The 22,754-nt window shown below is 44.0% G+C and overlaps 1 protein-coding gene across 1 annotated transcript in view; it reads left to right on the forward strand.

Annotated features, from left to right (window-relative positions):
• LOC139413868 (probable JmjC domain-containing histone demethylation protein 2C) overlaps positions 1-22,754 on the forward strand; it is a 236,858-nt gene that overhangs the window by 57,433 nt on the left and 156,671 nt on the right. The window contains exon 2 of the mRNA XM_071161700.1: positions 2,969-3,145. Within this exon, the coding sequence (XP_071017801.1) occupies positions 2,969-3,145 (177 nt within the window). The remainder of the gene's footprint in view (positions 1-2,968; positions 3,146-22,754) is intronic.

A 22,754-nucleotide genomic window follows, 5' to 3' on the forward strand; every position in this document is an offset into this window, starting at 1 on the left:
TTGTATTGAACGCTGTCTGTCTGGGGGTTTAGACAGTAATATCTACTAGTTGTATTGAACGCTGTCTGTCTGAGGGTTTAGACAGTAATATCTACTAGTTGTATTGAATGCTGTCTGTCTGAGGTTTTATCAGTAATATCTACTAGTTGTATTGAACGCTGTCTGTCTGGGGGTTTAGACAGTAATATCTACTGGTTGTATTGAACGCTGTCTGGGGGTTTAGACAGTAATATCTACTAGTTGTATTGAACGCTGTCTGAGGGTTTAGACAGTAATATCTACTAGTTGTATTGAACGCTGTCTGTCTGAGGGTTTAGACAGTAATATCTACTAGTTGTATTGAACGCTGTCTGAGGGTTTAGACAGTAATATCTACTAGTTGTATTGAACGCTGTCTGTCTGAGGGTTTTATCAGTAATATCTACTAGTTGTATTGAACGCTGTCTGGGGGTTTAGACAGTAATATCTACTAGTTGTATTGAACGCTGTCTGAGGGTTTAGACAGTAATATCTACTAGTTGTATTGAACGCTGTCTGTCTGAGGGTTTAGACAGTAATATCTACTAGTTGTATTGAACGCTGTCTGAGGGTTTAGACAGTAATATCTACTAGTTGTATTGAACGCTGTCTGTCTGAGGGTTTTATCAGTAATATCTACTAGTTGTATTGAACGCTGTCTGGGGGTTTAGACAGTAATATCTACTAGTTGTATTGAACGCTGTCTGAGGGTTTAGACAGTAATATCTACTAGTTGTATTGAACGCTGTCTGTCTGAGGGTTTAGACAGTAATATCTACTAGTTGTATTGAACGCTGTCTGGGGGTTTAGACAGTAATATCTACTAGTTGTATTGAACGCTGTCTGTCTGAGGGTTTTATCAGTAATATCTACTAGTTGTATTGAACGCTGTCTGTCTGGGGGTTTTATCAGTAATATCTACTAGTTGTATTGAACGCTGTCTGAGGGTTTAGACAGTAATATCTACTAGTTGTATTGAACGCTGTCTGTCTGGGGGTTTTATCAGTAATATCTACTAGTTGTATTGAACGCTGTCTGTCTGGGGGTTTTATCAGTAATATCTACTAGTTGTATTGAACGCTGTCTGAGGGTTTAGACACTAATATCTACTAGTTGTATTGAACGCTGTCTGAGGGTTTAGACAGTAATATCTACTAGTTTTATTGAACGCTGTCTGTCTGGGGGTTTAGACAGTAATATCTACTAGTTGTATTGAACGCTGTCTGTCTGGGGGTTTAGACAGTAATATCTACTAGTTGTATTGAACGCTGTCTGTCTGGGGGTTTTATCAGTAATATCTACTAGTTGTATTGAACGCTGTCTGTCTGAGGGTTTAGACAGTAATATCTACTAGTTGTATTGAACGCTGTCTGAGGGTTTAGACAGTAATATCTACTAGTTGTATTGAACGCTGTCTGTCTGAGGGTTTAGACAGTAATATCTACTAGTTGTATTGAACGCTGTCTGTCTGAGGGTTTAGACAGTAATATCTACTAGTTGTATTGAACGCTGTCTGAGGGTTTAGACAGTAATATCTACTAGTTGTATTGAACGCTGTCTGTCTGAGGGTTTAGACAGTAATATCTACTAGTTTTATTGAACGCTGTCTGTCTGGGGATTTTATCAGTAATATCTACTAGTTGTATTGAATGCTGTCTGTCTGAGGGTTTAGACAGTAATATCTACTAGTTGTATTGAACGCTGTCTGTCTGGGGGTTTAGACAGTAATATCTACTAGTTGTATTGAACACTGTCTGTCTGGGGGTTTTATCAGTAATATATACTAGTTGTATTGAACGCTGTCTGAGGGTTTAGACAGTAATATCTACTAGTTGTATTGAACGCTGTCTGGGGGTTTAGACAGTAATATCTACTAGTTGTATTGAACGCTGTCTGTCTGGGGGTTTAGACAGTAATATCTACTGGTTGTATTGAACGCTGTCTGTCTGGGGGTTTAGACAGTAATATCTACTAGTTGTATTGAACGCTGTCTGTCTGGGGGTTTAGACAGTAATATCTACTAGTTGTATTGAACGCTGTCTGGGGGTTTAGACAGTAATATCTACTAGTTGTATTGAACGCTGTCTGGGGGTTTAGACAGTAATATCTACTAGTTGTATTGAACGCTGTCTGGGGGTTTAGACAGTAATATCTACTAGTTGTATTGAACGCTGTCTGGGGGTTTAGACAGTAATATCTACTAGTTGTATTGAACGCTGTCTGTCTGGGGGTTTTATCAGTAATATCTACTAGTTGTATTGAACGCTGTCTGTCTGGGGGTTTTATCAGTAATATCTACTAGTTGTATTGAACGCTGTCTGTCTGAGGGTTTTATCAGTAATATCTACTAGTTGTATTGAACGCTGTCTGTCTGAGGGTTTTATCAGTAATATCTACTAGTTGTATTGAATGCTGTCTGGGGGTTTAGACAGTAATATCTACTAGTTGTATTGAACGCTGTCTGAGGGTTTAGACAGTAATATCTACTAGTTGTATTGAGCGCTGTCTGTCTGAGGGTTTAGACAGTAATATCTACTAGTTGTATTGAACGCTGTCTGGGGGTTTAGACAGTAATATCTACTGGTTGTATTGAACACTGTCTGTCTGGGGGTTTTATCAGTAATATCTACTAGTTGTATTGAACGCTGTCTGTCTGGGGGTTTTATCAGTAATATCTACTAGTTGTATTGAACGCTGTCTGTCTGGGGGTTTAGACAGTAATATCTACTAGTTGTATTGAAAGCTGGAGTTGACGTTTATGGACTTGATTGTATCCTCTTTTCAATATGAAAACGTGAACACTGTCAGTCTACTGACCTCTCGTCCGTGGTGGGAAAGGTCATGTGAAACAACCAACTGCAGAATGGGTTGTTATCCCTCTGTGTACACACACACACACACCCTCTCTATGTACACCCATGAACTCACCCCCTCTCCTCTCTCCTCCCAGGTGTACGTGGAGTTTGATGACCTGGAGTGGGAGAAGCGTGAGTGGGTGAAAGTGTACGAGGACTTCCAGGTGTTCCTGCTGGAGCAGCAGCTGGTATGGGCCAAGAGGAGAGAGGGCACCCTGCTGGTGGAGAACCCCCAGGGGACTAAAGACAAGCACATCCAGTGGCCAGCTCTGGTAAGGACTGATCCAGCTGTCTTCCATAGTGCCTTATCTCCCTGGACTCAGAACATCTGATGTTACTGTAGCTCTCTGCTCTCTCTGCATTGATCTCAGCACTCTCTCCGTTACCTAGACCCACTGAGGATTACCATGGTAACAAGGATTATAGATCTGTGGTACATAGGATTACAATGATTCTGTTTCTGTGGTGTGGGACATAGGATTACAATGATTCTGTGGTGTGTGGGGGGGTGTATCTTTCTGAGCACCTAGTGAAGTGATAGAGGGGGGTGTCTTTCTGAGCACCTAGTGAAGTGATAGAGGGGGTCGTGTCTAGATATACATCCTGGTTGTATGGTGAATGGATTAGAATGGGTCGTGTCTAGATATACATCCTGGTTGTATGGTGAATGGATTAGAATGGGTCGTGTCTAGATATACATCCTGGTTGTATGGTGAATGGATTAGAATGGGTCGTGTCTAGATATACATCCTGGTTGTATGGTGAATGGGTTAGAATGGGTCGTGTCTAGATATACATCCTGGTTTTATGGTGAATGGGTTAGAATGGGTCGTGTCTAGATATACATCCTGGTTGTATGGTGAATGGGTTAGAATGGGTCGTGTCTAGATATACATCCTGGTTGTATGGTGAATGGGTTAGAATGGGTCGTGTCTAGATATACATCCTGGTTGTATGGTGAATGGGTTGTGTCTAGATAATCATCCTGGTTGTATGGTGAATGGGTTAGAATGGGTCGTGTCTAGATATACATCCTGGTTGTATGGTGAATGGGTTAGAATGGGTCGTCTAGATATACATCCTGGTTGTATGGTGAATGGGTTAGAATGGGTCGTGTCTAGATATACATCCTGGTTGTATGGTGAATGGGTCGTGTCTAGATATACATCCTGGTTGTATGGTGAATGGGTAGTGTCTAGATATATCTAGATATACATCCTGGTTGTATGGTGAATGGGTCGTGTCTAGATATACATCCTGGTTGTATGGTGAATGGGTTAGAATAGGTCGTGCCTGTAGATTTAATTGAAGGATTCATAAACATGGTGCAGATCACATGTATAAATCTAACCCCAAAACCAAAAAGGTTCAAGAACAAGACATAAATATTTCCACTCTAAGCGGTCAAAGGCTTTCTCTGCATCTAATGATGACACAGCAGACGGGGTATCCAGACGGGAATCCTCGACAACCACACGGAACAGGCGGCGCCCTATCGGCTGCCTGACGACCCTTAATAAACCCTGTTTGGTTTGGATGTATGAGCTTGGTAATAACTTTCTCTAAGCCCGGGACTAGAACCTGGTCTTAATAAACCCTGTTTGGTTTGGATGTATGAGCTTGGTAATAACTTTCTCTAAGAGCTGGACTAGAACCTGGTCTTAATAAACCCTGTTTGGTTTGGATGTATGAGCTTGGTAATAACTTTCTCTAAGAGCTGGACTAGAACCTGGTCTTAATAAACCCTGTTTGTTCCGGATGTATGAGCTTGGTAATAACTTTCTCTGAGCGCGGGACTAGAACCTGGTCTTAATAAACCCTGTTTGGTTTGGATGTATGAGCTTGGTAATAACTTTCTCTAAGCCCGGGACTAGAACCTGGTCTTAATAAACCCTGTTTGATTTGGATGTATGAGCTTGGTAATAACTTTCTCTAAGAGCTGGACTAGAACCTGGTCTTAATAAACCCTGTTTGGTTTGGATGTATGAGCTTGGTAATAACTTTCTCTAAGCCCGGGACTAGAACCTGGTCTTAATAAACCCTGTTTGGTCTGGATGTATGAGCTTGGTAATAACTTTCTCTAAGCACGGGACTAGAATTTGGGCTTAATAAACCCTGTTTGGTCTGGATGTATGAGCTTGGTAATAACTTTCTCTAAGCGCGGGACTAGAACCTGGTCTTAATAAACCCTGTTTGGTCTGGATGTATGAGCTTGGTAATAACTTTCTCTAAGCCCGGGACTAGAACCTGGTCTTAATAAACCCTGTTTGGTCTGGATGTATGAGCTTGGTAATAACTTTCTCTAAGAGCTGGACTAGAACCTGGTCTTAATAAACCCTGTTTGGTTTGGATGTATGAGCTTGGTAATAACTTTCTCTAAGAGCTGGACTAGAACCTGGTCTTAATAAACCCTGTTTGTTCCGGATGTATGAGCTTGGTAATAACTTTCTCTGAGCGCGGGACTAGAACCTGGTCTTAATAAACCCTGTTTGGTTTGGATGTATGAGCTTGGTAATAACTTTCTCTAAGCCCGGGACTAGAACCTGGTCTTAATAAACCCTGTTTGATTTGGATGTATGAGCTTGGTAATAACTTTCTCTAAGAGCTGGACTAGAACCTGGTCTTAATAAACCCTGTTTGGTTTGGATGTATGAGCTTGGTAATAACTTTCTCTAAGCCCGGGACTAGAACCTGGTCTTAATAAACCCTGTTTGGTCTGGATGTATGAGCTTGGTAATAACTTTCTCTAAGCACGGGACTAGAATTTGGGCTTAATAAACCCTGTTTGGTCTGGATGTATGAGCTTGGTAATAACTTTCTCTAAGCGCGGGACTAGAACCTGGTCTTAATAAACCCTGTTTGGTCTGGATGTATGAGCTTGGTAATAACTTTCTCTAAGCCCGGGACTAGAACCTGGTCTTAATAAACCCTGTTTGGTCTGGATGTATGAGCTTGGTAATAACTTTCTCTAAGAGCTGGACTAGAACCTGGTCTTAATAAACCCTGTTTGGTTTGGATGTATGAGCTTGGTAATAACTTTCTCTAAGAGCTGGACTAGAACCTGGTCTTAATAAACCCTGTTTGTTCCGGATGTATGAGCTTGGTAATAACTTTCTCTGAGCGCGGGACTAGAACCTGGTCTTAATAAACCCTGTTTGGTTTGGATGTATGAGCTTGGTAATAACTTTCTCTAAGCCCGGGACTAGAACCTGGTCTTAATAAACCCTGTTTGATTTGGATGTATGAGCTTGGTAATAACTTTCTCTAAGAGCTGGACTAGAACCTGGTCTTAATAAACCCTGTTTGGTTTGGATGTATGAGCTTGGTAATAACTTTCTCTAAGCCCGGGACTAGAACCTGGTCTTAATAAACCCTGTTTGGTCTGGATGTATGAGCTTGGTAATAACTTTCTCTAAGCACGGGACTAGAATTTGGGCTTAATAAACCCTGTTTGGTCTGGATGTATGAGCTTGGTAATAACTTTCTCTAAGCCCGGGACTAGAACCTGGTCTTAATAAACCCTGTTTGGTCTGGATGTATGAGCTTGGTAATAACTTTCTCTAAGCCCGGGACTAGAACGTGGGCATACATCTTCATTTCTGTTCCGATTTAAACTGATTGACTGAAAATTGGCACAATTTGTGAGGTCTTTTCCTTTCTTAGGGGATATCGTAGCTGCGTTGATGTCTCTGTGGATTTGTCCTTTTTCAAAAGCGATATTAAGTGATTGAAGAATAACTGGTCCGAGCTCATCCCAAACTACTTCAGGAGGTTTTCCATCAATACCAGATGTTAATCTATCTCCATATTTAATAGAGCAGCTCAGATGAAGGGACCGATTCCTCTAATGAAACTGTGTCCTCTTGACAGAGTTTGGGGAAACGGAAGGTTCTCCAGTTTGACTTCAGATTGTTGTAGAGTGAGGCCGGGTGCTGCAGACTGTTCCAGTGCCCCCTCGTTGATTTTATATGATACAAGTCTAGGTCCAAGAGGTTTCTAAACAGTTAATCAAATGGCTACCCAGACTATTTGCATTTAACTGCATTGTTGGTTAAGGGCTCGTAAGTGAGCATTTCAATGGAGGTGAATGCCTGTTGTATTCGGCGCATGTGACAAATGATTTGATATATGTTGAAGAGGGTGGGCCTTAAGCTGCATCCTGTTTCACCCCACGGCCCTGTGGGAAGAAGTGTGTCTTTGCCAATTTTAGCTGCACACATGTGTACATGGATTTTATAATGTATGTTTTTCACCACCACCACTTTCCATCAATTTGTATAGCAAACCCTCATGTCAATTTGTATAGCAAACCCTCATGTCAATTTGTATAGCAAACCCTCATGTCAATTTGTATAGCAAACCCTCATGTCAATTTGTATAGCAAACCCTCATGTCAATTTGTATAGCAAACCCTCATGTCAAATTGTATAGCAAACCCTCATGTCAATTTGTATAGCAAACCCTCATGTCAATTTGTATAGCAAACCCTCATGTCAATTTGTATAGCAAACCCTCATGTCAAATTGTATAGCAAACCCTCATGTAAATTTGTATAGCAAACCCTCATGTCAATTTGTATAGCAAACCCTCATGTCAATTTGTATAGCAAACCCTCATGTCAATTTGTATATCAAACCCTCATGTCAATTTGTATAGCAAACCCTCATGTCAATTTGTATAGCAAACCCTCATGTCAATTTGTATAGCAAACCCTCATGTCAATTTGTATAGCAAACCCTCATGTCAATTTGTATAGCAAACCCTCATGTCAAATTGTATAGCAAACCCTCATGTCAATTTGTATAGCAAACCCTCATGTCAAATTGTATAGCAAACCCTCATGTCAAATTGTATAGCAAACCCTCATGTCAATTTCTATAGCAAACCCTCATGTCAAATTGTATAGCAAACCCTCATGTCAAATTGTATAGCAAACCCTCATGTCAAATTGTATAGCAAACCCTCATGTCAAATTGATTCAAATGCTTTTTTGAAATCAACAAAGAATGAGAAGACTTTGCCTTTTGTTTTGGTTTGCTTGTCAATTAGTGTGCAGGGTGAATACGTGGTCTGTTGTACGATAATTTGGTAAAAAGCCAATTGGACATTTTCTCAGTACATTGTTTTCGCAGAGGAAATGTACGAGTCTGCTGTTAATGATAATGCAGAGGATTTTCCCAAGGTTGCTGTTGACGCATATCCCACGGTAGTTATTGGGGTCAAATTGGTATACTTTTGTGAATTGGAGTGATCAGTCCTTGGTTCCAAATATTGGGGAAGATGCCAGAGCTGAGGATGATGTCAGACAACAAATTCCAATTGTCTAAATATAAACTATGTATAATTTCTCATTTCATTGAGGATATGATTCAGGATGATGTTAATGAGTATATGTTTAGCCAAATGGAATTGTCTGTATAGTTAATCATTTCATTAAGGATACCATCATCACCATAGGCCTTTTTGGGTTTGAGGGTTGTATTTTGTCCTGTAGTTCATTCAAGATAATTGGAGAAAACAGTGGGTTCTGGTCTTTTAATAGTTGATTCTAAGATGTGTATATGTTTTTGTTCTATGTTATAAAGCCAGAAAGATTGGAGAAGTGCTTTACCCCCCATACATCTCCATTTTGGATAGATAACTCTTCGTGTTTGTGTGTGTGTGTGTGTGTGTGTGTTCCGATTCTACCAGAAGTGATTAGTGTATGGATTCTTCAATTACGTTGAGTTGATTTCTGACGTGCTGTTCCTTCTTTTTCCGTAGTGTATTTCTGTATTGTTTTAGTGATTCACCATAGTGACGGCGTAGACTCAGGTTTTCTGGGTCTCTATGTTTTTGGTTGGGCAGGTTTCTACACTTCTTTCTTAGGTTTTTGTTTTCTTCATCAAACCGTTTGTCATTGTTATTTTTCTTTGGTTTTTATAGAGGTCAAATATTCTGTTTAGGTTTTCTACTGCCAAGTTTACACCTTCACTATTATAGTGAAATGTTTTGTCCAGGAAGTTGTCTGAAAGGGATTGAATTTGTTGTTGCCTAATTGTTTTTTGGTAGGTTTCCACATTACTTTCCTTCCATCTATAGCATTTCTTAATATTATTCAGTTCCTTTGTCTTTGATGCCTCATGACTGAGTATTGCTCTGTTCTAGTAGACTGTGATTTTGCTGTGATCTGATCGGGGTGTCAGTGGATTCGACTGTGAATGCTCTGAGAGACTCTGGGTCTCTCTCTCTTTCTCTCTCTCCTATTAATTAGTCTGGAGCCTGTGACTCCCAGCCCGTCTGCCCTGGCAAGGGGAGGAGAGCACAGAGTTGGCTTTAAACCTAATGGAGGCTTGGTCTTGCACTCCGGGTTGGCCGTCTGCCTGCTGGTTCAGAACAGGGCTCATTTTAACATGTTTAAGCTTTCGTGTTGGAGTCTAGGCAGAACACAGGAAAGGAAAAGTGGCAGTAATGTCATGCATCTTATTGTTAGTAGTAGAGAATAGATCTATGTCATGTCATCTTATTGTTAGTAGTAGAGAATAGATCTATGTCATCTTATTGTTAGTAGTAGAGAATAGATCTATGTCATGTCATCTTATTGTTAGTAGTAGAGAATAGATCTATGTCATGTCATCTTATTGTTAGTAGTAGAGCATAGATCTATGTCATGTCATCTTATTGTTGTAGTAGAGAATAGATCTATGTCATGTCATCTTATTGTTAGTAGTAGAGAATAGATCTATGTCATGTCATCTTATTGTTAGTAGTAGAGAATAGATCTATGTCATGTCATCTTATTGTTAGTAGTAGAGAATAGATCTATGTCATGTCATCTTATTGTTAGTAGTAGAGAATAGATCTATGTCATGTCATCTTATTGTTAGTAGTAGAGAATAGATCTATGTCATGTAATCTTATTGTTAGTAGTAGAGAATAGATCATCTTATTGTTAGTAGTAGAGAATAGATCATCTTATTGTTAGTAGTAGAGAATAGATCATCTTATTGTTAGTAGTAGAGAATAGATCATCTTATTGTTAGTAGTAGAGAATAGATCATCTTATTGTTAGTAGTAGAGAATAGATCATCTTATTGTTAGTAGTAGAGAATAGATCATCTTATTGTTAGTAGTAGAGAATAGATCATCTTATTGTTAGTAGTAGAGAATAGATCATCTTATTGTTAGTAGTAGAGAATAGATCTATGTCATGTCATCTTATTGTTAGTAGTAGAGAATAGATCTATGTCATGTCATCTTATTGTTAGTAGTAGAGAATAGATCTATGTTGTCATCTTATTGTTAGTAGTAGAGAATAGATCTATGTTGTCATCTTATTGTTAGTAGTAGAGAATAGATCTATGTTGTCATCTTATTGTTGTAGTAGAGAATAGATCTATGTCATGTCATCTTATTGTTGTAGTAGAGAATAGATCTATGTCATGTCATCTTATTGTTAGTAGTAGAGAATAGATCTATGTTGTCATCTTATTGTTAGTAGTAGAGAATAGATCTATGTCATGTCATCTTATTGTTAGTAATAGAGAATCGATCTATGTCATGTCATCTTATTGTTAGTAGTAGAGAATAGATCATCTTATTGTTAGTAATAGAGAATAGATCTATGTCATCTTATTGTTAGTAGTAGAGAATAGATCTATGTTGTGTGATCTTAGGGTTTTGCTGACAAGGTGGCACTGCTTTCAGGTAAAAAATATATGCATTTTCAAATAGTTGTGCAAATGACATTGATGATATAATCATTGGTTAAACTGTTTATTTGATGGAACCTCCGTAGGAGTTGATCAATTTGTATTGCTTTGTTGACAAAGCTGAGGCTGCACAAATGAGGTTGGCTTAACGTGCTGATCAAAATATATCAACAAAGCATTTTAAATGGTTGCTTTCTGATATATACTAGACTATTTGTGTTCCGTTGTGCAGCAGACCTCATTCTAGTGAGGTGGAGAGACCGCAGCGAGTCTGAATGTGCTCAGAGCACAGCTGGACATTATTTATAGCCTTCTTTACCCTTTCATTTTTTCCATCTGACCTCATTTTGGTCCACAGAGTGCTGTCTGCTCTGCCTGGCATACAGCAGAGAGGACAGGAGGAGAGAGGACAGGATCACCTGGACTCTTGTCAGACAAATGAAAAACAGGCTGGTGACGGGGGAGGAAGAGAGGATGACGGGAGGAAGAGAGGGGGAGGGGAGGGCGACGGGGGAGGAAGAGAGGGGGAGGGGAGGGCGACGGGGGAGGAAGAGAGGGTGACGGGGAGGAAGAGAGGGTGACGGGGAGGAAGAGAGGGCGACGGGGAGGAAGAGAGGGCGACGGAGGGGAAGAGAGGGGGAAGGGAGGGGAGAGCGACGGGGAGGGGAGGGCGACGGGGGAGAAGGGGGGGAGGAAGAGAGGGGGAGGGGAGGGCGACGGAGGGGAAGAGTCCTGATGATGAACACATTTGGGGAAGGGTCCTGGGGTCCTGATGATGAACACATTTGGGGAAGGGTCCTGATGATGAACACATTTGGGGAAGCATCCTGGGGTCCTGATGATGAACACATTTGGGGATTGAGTTTTTAGAAAAGAGAGAAAGAAGCTGTTAATGGCTTCAACATTCTGCCAGTCAATCCTCTCAGGGTCGGGTTGTCTTTCTCTTGGTGCATGTTGATGTCATCATCTTAGTTTCTGTTAGTAGGTGTCTTTCTCTTGGTGCATGTTGATGTTATCATCTTAGTTTCTGTTAGTAGGGGTCTTTCTCTTGGTGCATGTTGATGTTATCATCTTAGTTTCTGTTAGTAGGGGTCTTTCTCTTGGTGCATGTTGATGTCATCATCTTAGTTTCTGTTAGTAGGGGTCTTTCTCTTGGTGCATGTTGATGTCATTATCTTAGTTTCTGTTAGTAGGTGTCTTTCTCTTGGTGCATGTTGATGTCATCATCTTAGTTTCTGTTAGTAGGTGTCTTTCTCTTGGTGCATGTTGATGTTATCATCTTAGTTTCTGTTAGTAGGTGTCTTTCTCTTGGTGCATGTTGATGTCATCATCTTAGTTTCTGTTAGTAGGTGTCTTTCTCTTGGTGCATGTTGATGTCATCATCTTAGTTTCTGTTAGTAGGTGTCTTTCTCTTGGTGCATGTTGATGTTATCATCTTAGTTTCTGTTAGTAGGTGTCTTTCTCTTGGTACATGTTGATGTCATCATCTTAGTTTCTGTTAGTAGGTGTCTTTCTCTTGGTGCATGTTGATGTCATCATCTTAGTTTCTGTTAGTAGGTGTCTTTCTCTTGGTGCATGTTGATGTCATCATCTTAGTTTCTGTTAGTAGGTGTCTTTCTCTTGGTGCATGTTGATGTCATCATCTTAGTTTCTGTTAGTAGGTGTCTTTCTCTTGGTGCATGTTGATGTTATCATCTTAGTTTCTGTTAGTAGGTGTCTTTCTCTTGGTGCATGTTGATGTTATCATCTTAGTTTCTGTTAGTAGGTGTCTTTCTCTTGATACATGTTGATGTCATTATCTTAGTTTCTGTTAGTAGGGTCTTTCTCTTGGTGCATGTTGATGTCATCATCTTAGTTTCTGTTAGTAGGTGTCTTTCTCTTGGTGCATGTTGATGTCATCATCTTAGTTTCTGTTAGTAGGGGTCTTTCTCTTGGTGCATGTTGATGTCATCATCTTAGTTTCTGTTAGTAGGTGTCTTTCTCTTGGTGCATGTTGATGTCATCATCTTAGTTTCTGTTAGTAGGGGTCTTTCTCTTGGTGCATGTTGATGTTATCATCTTAGTTTCTGTTAGTAGGTGTCTTTCTCTTGGTGCATGTTGATGTCATCATCTTAGTTTCTGTTAGTAGGTGTCTTTCTCTTGGTGCATGTTGATGTCATCATCTTAGTTTCTGTTAGTAGGTGTCTTTCTCTTGGTGCATGTTGATGTCATCATCTTAGTTTCTGTTAGTAGGTGTCTTTCTCTTGGTGCATGTTGATGTCATCATCTTAGTTTCTGTTAGTAGGGGTCTTTCTCTTGGTGCATGTTGATGTTATCATCTTAGTTTCTGTTAGTAGGTGTCTTTCTCTTGGTGCATGTTGATGTTATCATCTTAGTTTCTGTTAGTAGGGGTCTTTCTCTTGGTGCATGTTGATGTTATCATCTTAGTTTCTGTTAGTAGGTGTCTTTCTCTTGGTGCATGTTGATGTCATCATCTTAGTTTCTGTTAGTAGGGGTCTTTCTCTTGATACATGTTGATGTCATTATCTTAGTTTCTGTTAGTAGGGTCTTTCTCTTGGTGCATGTTGATGTCATCATCTTAGTTTCTGTTAGTAGGTGTCTTTCTCTTGGTGCATGTTGATGTTATCATCTTAGTTTCTGTTAGTAGGTGTCTTTCTCTTGGTACATGTTGATGTCATCATCTTAGTTTCTGTTAGTAGGTGTCTTTCTCTTGGTGCATGTTGATGTTATCATCTTAGTTTCTGTTAGTAGGTGTCTTTCTCTTGGTGCATGTTGATGTCATCATCTTAGTTTCTGTTAGTAGGGGTCTTTCTCTTGATACATGTTGATGTCATTATCTTAGTTTCTGTTAGTAGGGTCTTTCTCTTGGTGCATGTTGATGTCATCATCTTAGTTTCTGTTAGTAGGTGTCTTTCTCTTGGTGCATGTTGATGTCATCATCTTAGTTTCTGTTAGTAGGGGTCTTTCTCTTGGTGCATGTTGATGTCATCATCTTAGTTTCTGTTAGTAGGTGTCTTTCTCTTGGTACATGTTGATGTCATCATCTTAGTTTCTGTTAGTAGGTGTCTTTCTCTTGGTGCATGTTGATGTCATCATCTTAGTTTCTGTTAGTAGGTGTCTTTCTCTTGGTGCATGTTGATGTCATCATCTTAGTTTCTGTTAGTAGGTGTCTTTCTCTTGGTGCATGTTGATGTCATCATCTTAGTTTCTGTTAGTAGGGGTCTTTCTCTTGGTGCATGTTGATGTCATCATCTTAGTTTCTGTTAGTAGGGGTCTTTCTCTTGGTGCATGTTGATGTCATCATCTTAGTTTCTGTTAGTAGGGGTCTTTCTCTTGGTGCATGTTGATGTTATCATCTTAGTTTCTGTTAGTAGGTGTCTTTCTCTTGGTGCATGTTGATGTCATCATCTTAGTTTCTGTTAGTAGGGGTCTTTCTCTTGGTGCATGTTGATGTCATCATCTTAGTTTCTGTTAGTAGGTGTCTTTCTCTTGGTACATGTTGATGTCATCATCTTAGTTTCTGTTAGTAGGTGTCTTTCTCTTGGTGCATGTTGATGTCATCATCTTAGTTTCTGTTAGTAGGTGTCTTTCTCTTGGTGCATGTTGATGTCATCATCTTAGTTTCTGTTAGTAGGGGTCTTTCTCTTGGTGCATGTTGATGTCATCATCTTAGTTTCTGTTAGTAGGTGTCTTTCTCTTGGTGCATGTTGATGTCATCATCTTAGTTTCTGTTAGTAGGTGTCTTTCTCTTGGTGCATGTTGATGTCATCATCTTAGTTTCTGTTAGTAGGTGTCTTTCTCTTGGTGCATGTTGATGTTATCATCTTAGTTTCTGTTAGTAGGTGTCTTTCTCTTGGTGCATGTTGATGTCATCATCTTAGTTTCTGTTAGTAGGTGTCTTTCTCTTGGTGCATGTTGATGTCATCATCTTAGTTTCTGTTAGTAGGTGTCTTTCTCTTGGTACATGTTGATGTCATCATCTTAGTTTCTGTTAGTAGGTGTCTTTCTCTTGATGCATGTTGATGTCATCATCTTAGTTTCTGTTAGTAGGGGTCTTTCTCTTGGTGCATGTTGATGTCATCATCTTAGTTTCTGTTAGTAGGGGTCTTTCTCTTGGTGCATGTTGATGTTATCATCTTAGTTTCTGTTAGTAGGGGTCTGTTAGTAAATGTCCAAAGAGGACATTCCTCTGTTCTGTTTGGTCCAGCTGTAACGGTGATGGATTAAATACACGCTCTCATTGGTGAGAAGAGAAGTGTCATTCTGAAGTCTCAGTACTCTGTAAACTAACACCTAATGGGCTGAAGTCTCAGTACTCTGTAAACTAACACCTAATGGGCTGAAGTCTCAGTACTCTGTAAACTAACACCTAATGGGCTGAAGTCTCAGTACTCTGTAAACTAACACCTAATGGGCTGAAGTCTGTAGAATGAAAACATTGAATATCAGAATGAGGCCTTGGATCGAGTCCCGTCCCCCACCTTCCCCTCCCCTCTAATTAGTACCATGTGCAGTTCTTGGAGCGTACATGTGGGGGTTTTCTACCCTCTCCTCTCCTTTCCTGCCCTCTCCTTTCCTCTCCTCTCCTTTCCTCTCCTTTCCTGCCCTCTCCTTTCCTCTCCTTTCCTTTCCTGCCCTCTCCTTTCCTCTCCTTTCCTGCCCTCTCCTCTCCTCTCCTCTCCTCTCCTCTCCTCTCCTCTCCTCTCCTCTCCTCTCCTCTCCTCTCCTCTCCTCTCCTCTCCTCTCCTCTCCTCTCCTGCCCTTTCCTTTCCTCTCCTGCCCTCTCCTTTCCTTTCCTCTCCTGCCCTCTCCTTTCCTTTCCTCTCCTGCCCTCTCCTTTCCTTTCCTCTCCTGCCCTCTCCTTTCCTTTCCTCTCCTGCCCTCTCCTCTCCTCTCCTTTCCTTTCCTGCCCTCTCCTTTCCTTTCCTGCCCTCTCCTTTCCTCTCCTGCCCTCTCCTTTCCTCTCCTTTCCTCTCCTGCCCTCTCCTGCCCTCTCCTTTCCTCTCCTGCCCTCTCCTTTCCTCTCCTTTCCTGCCCTCTGTAGTACAGTCTTCCAGTGTTTCCTAGTAACACAGTTAAATGTGTAAACATGAAAGCGCCCTCATAAATATACCTCATGAGGCAAGACACGACAATCACCTCTTTATCTCAGTAACTGTCTGGCCAGTCAAGCGTCCCCCTCCCTCTCTCTCCAATTCAAATAACTTTATTGGCATGGGGAAGCTTAGGTTTAAATTGCAAAAGCAGGTGAAATTAGATAATAAACAAAAGTGAAATAAACAATCATAGATGAAGAGTAAACAGTAAACAAACGTTTGAAGGGACAGACATTTTGGTTATGAACAGAAGGGTTGGGAGACGTCTGGGACTGGAGGGGGTCGTGTTGTTGCGTTGCCTAGCAACACAGTAGAGGATCTCTCAGGCACAAACCTGCAGATTACGGTGGAATCTTTTAGAATACAATGTGGACATCTTACCAATATTGTAATTTCTTGTGTTTTAAGTAACACTATATGACTGGTTTATAATTATGTGGTACAGAACTTTTCAATGGTGATTTGGATTCAAACGTTGTGTGACTACCGTGTGATTTCAGACCATTTCAACAGAGGTGTTCACTGTTGGAACTCATCACTGGGCAGTCTTAGGAGAGATAAGCAAACAGTCACACTCTGAGCTCAACCGCGGGCCAGAGCAGAGCTCACATCCTACCTACTGATGTCATCGGAGGAGATGACCCACTGCCATGGTGGAGAGGGAATGAGGGTCGCTTCCCACCTCTTTGCCAGCGTGGCCCCTCAAACAGGCTGCCTCTACTAGCAGGCTGCCTCTACTAGCAGGCTGCCTCTACCAGCAGGCTGCCTCTACCAGCAGGCTGCCTCTACCAGCAGGCTGCCTCTACCAGCAGGCTGCCTCTACCAGCAGGCTGCCTCTACCAGCAGGCTGCTAGTAGATGTTGGTGGTGTGCTTCCTCTACCAGTAGGCTGCCTCTACTAGCAGGCTGCTAGTAGATGTTGGTGGTGTGCTTCCTCTACCAGTAGGCTGCCTCTACTAGCAGGCTGCTAGTAGATGTTGGTGGTGTGCTTCCTCTACCAGTAGGCTGCCTCTACATCTGTGTCTTGTCCGAAGGTGTTTCCACTAGACCAGTCAATGTTAGCGTGGTCTATTAAAGCCTGAACAGGTGAACATGCTAGTGTTCCTGGCCAGAAGCCTTCAGGCAGGTTAATATACTGTATCATGAAAATAAAAATAGTCAATGGTTCTTCATTGCACTTTTAATTTTCAAAGCCTGTATTCACAGATGGGCCTTATTCTAAATAAATGTAGCCTAGGCTAAATTATCCTGTTGTGCCTTAAACTTATTTGCAATGTAACATCTGCTAACCATGTGTTTGTGACAAATACAATTTGATTTGATTTAATCACTCATTTTGTTTACTTTATTTATTTTGTAATTTGTCACCTATCCAAATGTTGGCCATGTTCTGTCATCTCCACCCGGCACAGTCAGAAGAGGACTGGCCACCCCTCGTAGCCTGGTTCCTCTCTAGGTTTCTAATCTCCACCCGGCACAGTCAGTAGAGGACTGGCCACCCCACATAGCCTGGTTCCTCTCTAGGTTTATAATCTCCACCTGGCACAGCCAGAAGAGGACTGGCCACCCCACATAGCCGGGTTCCTCTAGGTTTCTTCCTAGGTTTTGGCCTTTCTAGGGAGTTTTTCCTAGCCACCGTGCTTCTACATTGCTTGCTGTTTTAGGATTTAGGCTGGGTTTCTGTACAGCACTTTGAGATATCAGCTGATGTACGAAGGGTTGATAGACGCTAGTCTAGCTAGGTGGTGGTGTCTTGTGGATACCACGCTAGTCTAGCTAGGGGGTGGTGTCTTGTGGATACCACGCTAGTCTAGCTAGGGGGTGGTGGTGTGTTGTGGATACCACGCTAGTCTAGCTAGGTGGTGGTGGTGTCTTGTGGATACCACGCTAGTCTAGCTAGGTGGTGGTGGTGTCTTGTGGATACCACGCTAGTCTAGCTAGGTGGTGGTGGTGTCTTGTGGATACCACGCTAGTCTAGCTAGGTGGTGGTGTCTTGTGGATACCATGCTAGTCTAGCTAGGTGGTGTGGTGGATACCACGCTAGTCTAGCTAGGTGGTGTGTTGTGGATACCACGCTAGTCTAGCTAGGTGGTGGTGGTGTCTTGTGGATACCACGCTAGTCTAGCTAGGTGGTGGTGTGGATACCACGCTAGTCTAGCTAGGTGGTGGTGTGAATACCATGCTAGTCTAGCTAGTTGGTGGTGTGTTGTGAATACCATGCTAGTCTAGCTAGTTGGTGGTGTGTTGTGAATACCACGCTAGTCTAACTAGTTGGTGTTGTGTTGTGAATACCATGCTAGTCTAGCTAGTTGGTGGTGTGTTGTGGATACCACTCTAGTCTAGCTAGGGGGGGGGTGTCTTGTGGATACCACGCTAGTCTAGCTAGGGGGTGGTGGTGTCTTGTGCATACCACGCTAGTCTAGCTAGGGGGTGTTGTGGATACTACGCTAGTCTAGCTAGGTGGTGGTGTGTTGTGGATACTACGCTAGTCTAGCTAGGTGGTGGTGTGTTGTGGATACCACGCTAGTCTAGCTAGGGAGTGGTGTCTTGTGGATACCACGCTAGTCTAGCTAGGTGGTGGTGTGTTGTGGATACCACTCTAGTCTAGCTAGTTGGTGGTGTCTTGTGGATACCACGCTAGTCTAGCTAGGTGGTGGTGGTGTCTTGTGGATACCACGCTAGTCTAGCTAGGTGGTGGTGGTGTCTTGTGGATACCACGCTAGTCTAGCTAGTTGGTGGTGTCTTGTGGATACCACGCTAGTCTAGCTAGGTGGTGGTGGTGTCTTGTGGATACCACGCTAGTCTAGCTACTTGGTGGTGTCTTGTGGATACCACGCTAGTCTAGCTAGGTGGCGGTGGTGTGTTGTGGATACCACGCTAGTCTAGCTAGGTGGTGGTGTCTTGTGGATACCACGCTAGTCTAGCTAGTTGGTGGTGTGTTGTGGATACCACGCTAGTCTAGCTAGGTGGTGGTGTGTTGTGGATACCACGCTAGTCTAGCTAGGTGGTGGTGTGTTGTGGATACCACGCTAGTCTAGCTAGGTGGTGGTGTGTTGTGGATACCACGCTAGTCTAGCTAGGTGGTGGTGTGTTGTGGATACCACGCTAGTCTAGCTAGGGGGGTGGTGTGTTGTGGATACCACGCTAGTCTAGCTAGGGGGTGGTGGTGTCTTGTGGATACCACGCTAGTCTAGCTAGGGGGTGTTGTGTTGTGGATACTACGCTAGTCTAGCTAGGTGGTGGTGTGTTGTGGATACCACGCTAGTCTAGCTAGGGGGGTGGTGTGTTGTGGATACCACGCTAGTCTAGCTAGGGGGTGGTCGTGTCTTGTGGATACCACGCTAGTCTAGCTAGGGGGTGGTGGTGTCTTGTGGATACTACGCTAGTCTAGCTAGGTGGTGGTGTGTTGTGGATACCACGCTAGTCTAGCTAGGTGGTGGTGTGTTGTGGATACCACTCTAGTCTAGCTAGGTGGTGGTGTCTTGTGGATACCACTCTAGTCTAGCTAGGTGATGGTGTGTTGTGGATACCACGCTAGTCTAGCTAGGTGGTGGTGTCTTGTGGATACCACTCTAGTCTAGCTAGGTGGTGGTGTGGATACCACGCTAGTCTAGCTAGGTGGTGGTGTCTTGTGGATACCACTCTAGTCTAGCTAGGTGGTAGTGTCTTGATGGATGGAGTGGATCATGTCCATTTTTGCTGTGAGAGCTGCAGTGGTGGACAGACTGAGCTGTATAATGCTGCTGTCTCTCTGTCTCTGTCTCTGTCTCTCTCTCTCTGTCTCTGTCTCTCTGTCTCTCTGTCTCTCTGTCTCCGTCTCTCCCGTCTCTCTCTGTCTCTGTCTCGTCTCTCTCTGTCTCTCTCTCTCTGTCTCTCAGAGCTCGTCTGAACTGAACGGTCGTCATTGGGGTCATATCTGTTCTTTGACAGTATAATCAGTGATTCTGTCACTTTCAGAGCCGTTGTCAGTTTTTCCCCTTCTGCAGACAGATATGAACAAAGAGCTCAGTGGGTACGCAGTAGAGGAGACATTTTGGTCTGTGCTGTTCTGTGTTTTCTCCCTGCTCACTGCACAATGTGCTGTTCTGAAATGGGGCCAGCAAACACTATACTGCAGCTCTCTCTCTGTTCTCCCTCTCTCTCTGTTCTCCCTCTCTCTCTCTCTGTTCTCCCCTCTCTCTCTATCTGTTCTCCCCCCCTCTCTCTATCTGTTCTCCCCCCCTCTCTCTCTGTTCTCCCTCTCTCTATCTGTTCTCCCTCTCTCTATGTTCTCCCTCTCTCTATGTTCTCCCTCTCTCTCTCTGTTCTCCCTCTCTCTCTCTGTTCTCCCTCTCTCTCTCTGTTCTCCCCTCTCTCTCTCTGTTCTCCCCCTCTCTCTCTCTGTTCTCCCTCTCTCTCTCTCTGTTCTCCCCCTCTCTCTCTCTGTTCTCCCCCTCTCTCTCTCTGTTCTCCCCCTCTCTCTCTCTGTTCTCCCCCTCTCTCTCTCTGTTCTCCCTCTCTCTCTCTGTTCTCCCTCTCTCTCTCTGTTCTCCCTCTCTCTCTCTGTTCTCCCTCTCTCTCTCTGTTCTCCCTCTCTCTCTCTGTTCTCCCCCCCTCTCTCTCTGTTCTCCCTCTCTCTATGTTCTCCCTCTCTCTATGTTCCCCCTCTCTCTATGTTCTCCCTCTCTCTCTCTGTTCTCCCTCTCTCTCTCTGTTCTCCCTCTCTCTCTCTGTTCTCCCTCTCTCTCTCTGTTCTCCCTCTCTCTCTCTGTTCTCCCTCTCTCTCTCTGTTCTCCCCCTCTCTCTGTTCTCCCCCCCTCTCTCTCTGTTCTCCCTCTCTCTATCTGTTCTCCCTCTCTCTATGTTCTCCCTCTCTCTCTCTGTTCTCCCCCTCTCTCTCTCTGTTCTCCCCCTCTCTCTCTCTGTTCTCCCCCTCTCTCTCTCTGTTCTCCCTCTCTCTCTCTGTTCTCCCTCTCTCTCTCTGTTCTCCCTCTCTCTCTCTGTTCTCCCTCTCTCTGTTCCCTCTCTCTCTGTCCTCCCTCTCTCTCTCTGTTCTCCCCCTCTCTCTGTTCTCCCTCTCTCTCTCTGTTCTGCCTCTCTGTTCTCCCTACTTTCTCTCATTCAATTCTTAAGTCTTTATTGGCATGGGGAAACACATGTTTACATTGAAATAGATAATAAACAAACGTGAAGTAAACAATCCAAAATGAACAGTAAACATTACTCACAAAATATTGTCTATATACAGTGTTGTAACCATGTGCAAATTGTTAAAGTACAAACAGGAAAATAAATCAAATATGGGTTGTATTTAAAATGGTGTTTGTTCTTCACTGGTTGTCCTTTTCTTGTGGCATCAGGTCACATAGCAGCATCCCCGGCAGGATCCCTGGCAGATAGCCAGAGCTGCAGAGCAGGGCATTTGTATTTCCATGTGCTCTGTCTTCCACAGTGACTGCCTGACTGCAGAATGAGGCTCTTCTCTGTCTGCCATGTCATGTTGTCTCCCTGTCTCTCTGTCTGCCATGTCATGTTGTCTCCCTGTCTCTCTGTCTGCCATGTCATGTTGTCTCCCTGTCTCTCTGTCTGCCATGTCATGTTGTCTCCCTGTCTCTCTGTCTGCCATGTCATGTTGTCTCCCTGTCTCTCTGTCTGCCATGTCATGTTGTCTCCCTGTCTCTCTGTCTGCCATGTCATGTTGTCTCCCTGTCTCTCTGTCTGCCATGTCATGTTGTCTCCCTGTCTCTCTGTCTGCCATGTCATGTTGTCTCCCTGTCTCTCTGTCTGCCATGTCATGTTGTCTCCCTGTCTCTGTCTGCCATGTCATGTTGTCTCCCTGTCTGCCATGTCATGTTGTCTCCCTGTCTCTCTGTCTGCCATGTCATGTTGTCTCTCTGTCTGCCATGTCATGTTGTCTCTGTCTCTCAGCCAGTGTTTTCTGCTCCTGCAGTAGGGAGGGGCTGGTGTTCCTGTCGACTCTGTGAGTAGCAAGGTTGTAATCCAGTTGGCCACAGATTTCCATGTGAATTCTCTAGAATCTGCATAAAGAGAAGATATGCATTTTTCCACCAGTGGTGTGTTTCCACCAGACTTGTTGTGGATAAAACCCGTGTGTGATGACGTTGTGCTCACAAAATGTACTTTTTATCTTCGATTTTTATTTGGTGCATGAAAACTTAATGTTCAATATGTTTTCATGGCATTTTCTACTGATGAGCCAACAGCTGGCAGACACGGTGCCGGTGGGCTCTGCAGCCCGGTAGACACGGTGCCGGTGGGCTCTGCAGCCCGGTAGACACGGTGCCGGTGGGCTCTGCAGCCCGGTAGACACGGTGCCGGTGGGCTCTGCAGCCCGGTAGACACGGTGCCGGTGGGCTCTGCAGCCCGGTAGACACGGTGCCGGTGGGCTCTGCAGCCCGGTAGACACGGTGCCGGTGGGCTCTGCAGCCCGGTAGACACGGTGCCGGTGGGCTCTGCAGCCCGGTAGACACGGTGCCGGTGGGCTCTGCAGCCCGGTAGACACGGTGCCGGTGGGCTCTGCAGCCCGGTAGACACGGTGCCGGTGGGCTCTGCAGCCCGGTAGACACGGTGCCGGTGGGCTCTGCAGCCCGGTAGACACGGTGCCGGTGGGCTCTGCAGCCCGGTAGACACGGTGCCGGTGGGCTCTGCAGCTGGCAGACACGGTGCCGGTGGGCTCTGCAGCCCAGTAGACACGGTGCCGGTGGGCTCTGCAGCCCAGTAGACACGGTGCCGGTGGGCTCTGCAGCCCGGTAGACACGGTGCCGGTGGGCTCTGCAGCTGGCAGACACGGTGCCGGTGGGCTCTGCAGCCCGGTAGACACGGTGCCGGTGGGCTCTGCAGCCCAGTAGACACGGTGCCGGTGGGCTCTGCAGCCCAGTAGACACGGTGCCGGTGGGCTCTGCAGCCCGGCAGACACGGTGCCGGTGGGCTCTGCAGCCCAGTAGACACGGTGCCGGTGGGCTCTGCAGCCCGGTAGACACGGTGCCGGTGGGCTCTGCAGCCCAGTAGACACGGTGCCGGTGGGCTCTGCAGCCCAGTAGACACGGTGCCGGTGGGCTCTGCAGCCCAGTAGACACGGTGCCGGTGGGCTCTGCA

The sequence above is a fragment of the Oncorhynchus clarkii genome, chromosome 1, assembly GCF_045791955.1.
Source record: "Oncorhynchus clarkii lewisi isolate Uvic-CL-2024 chromosome 1, UVic_Ocla_1.0, whole genome shotgun sequence".
Classification (NCBI taxonomy): domain Eukaryota; kingdom Metazoa; phylum Chordata; class Actinopteri; order Salmoniformes; family Salmonidae; genus Oncorhynchus; species Oncorhynchus clarkii.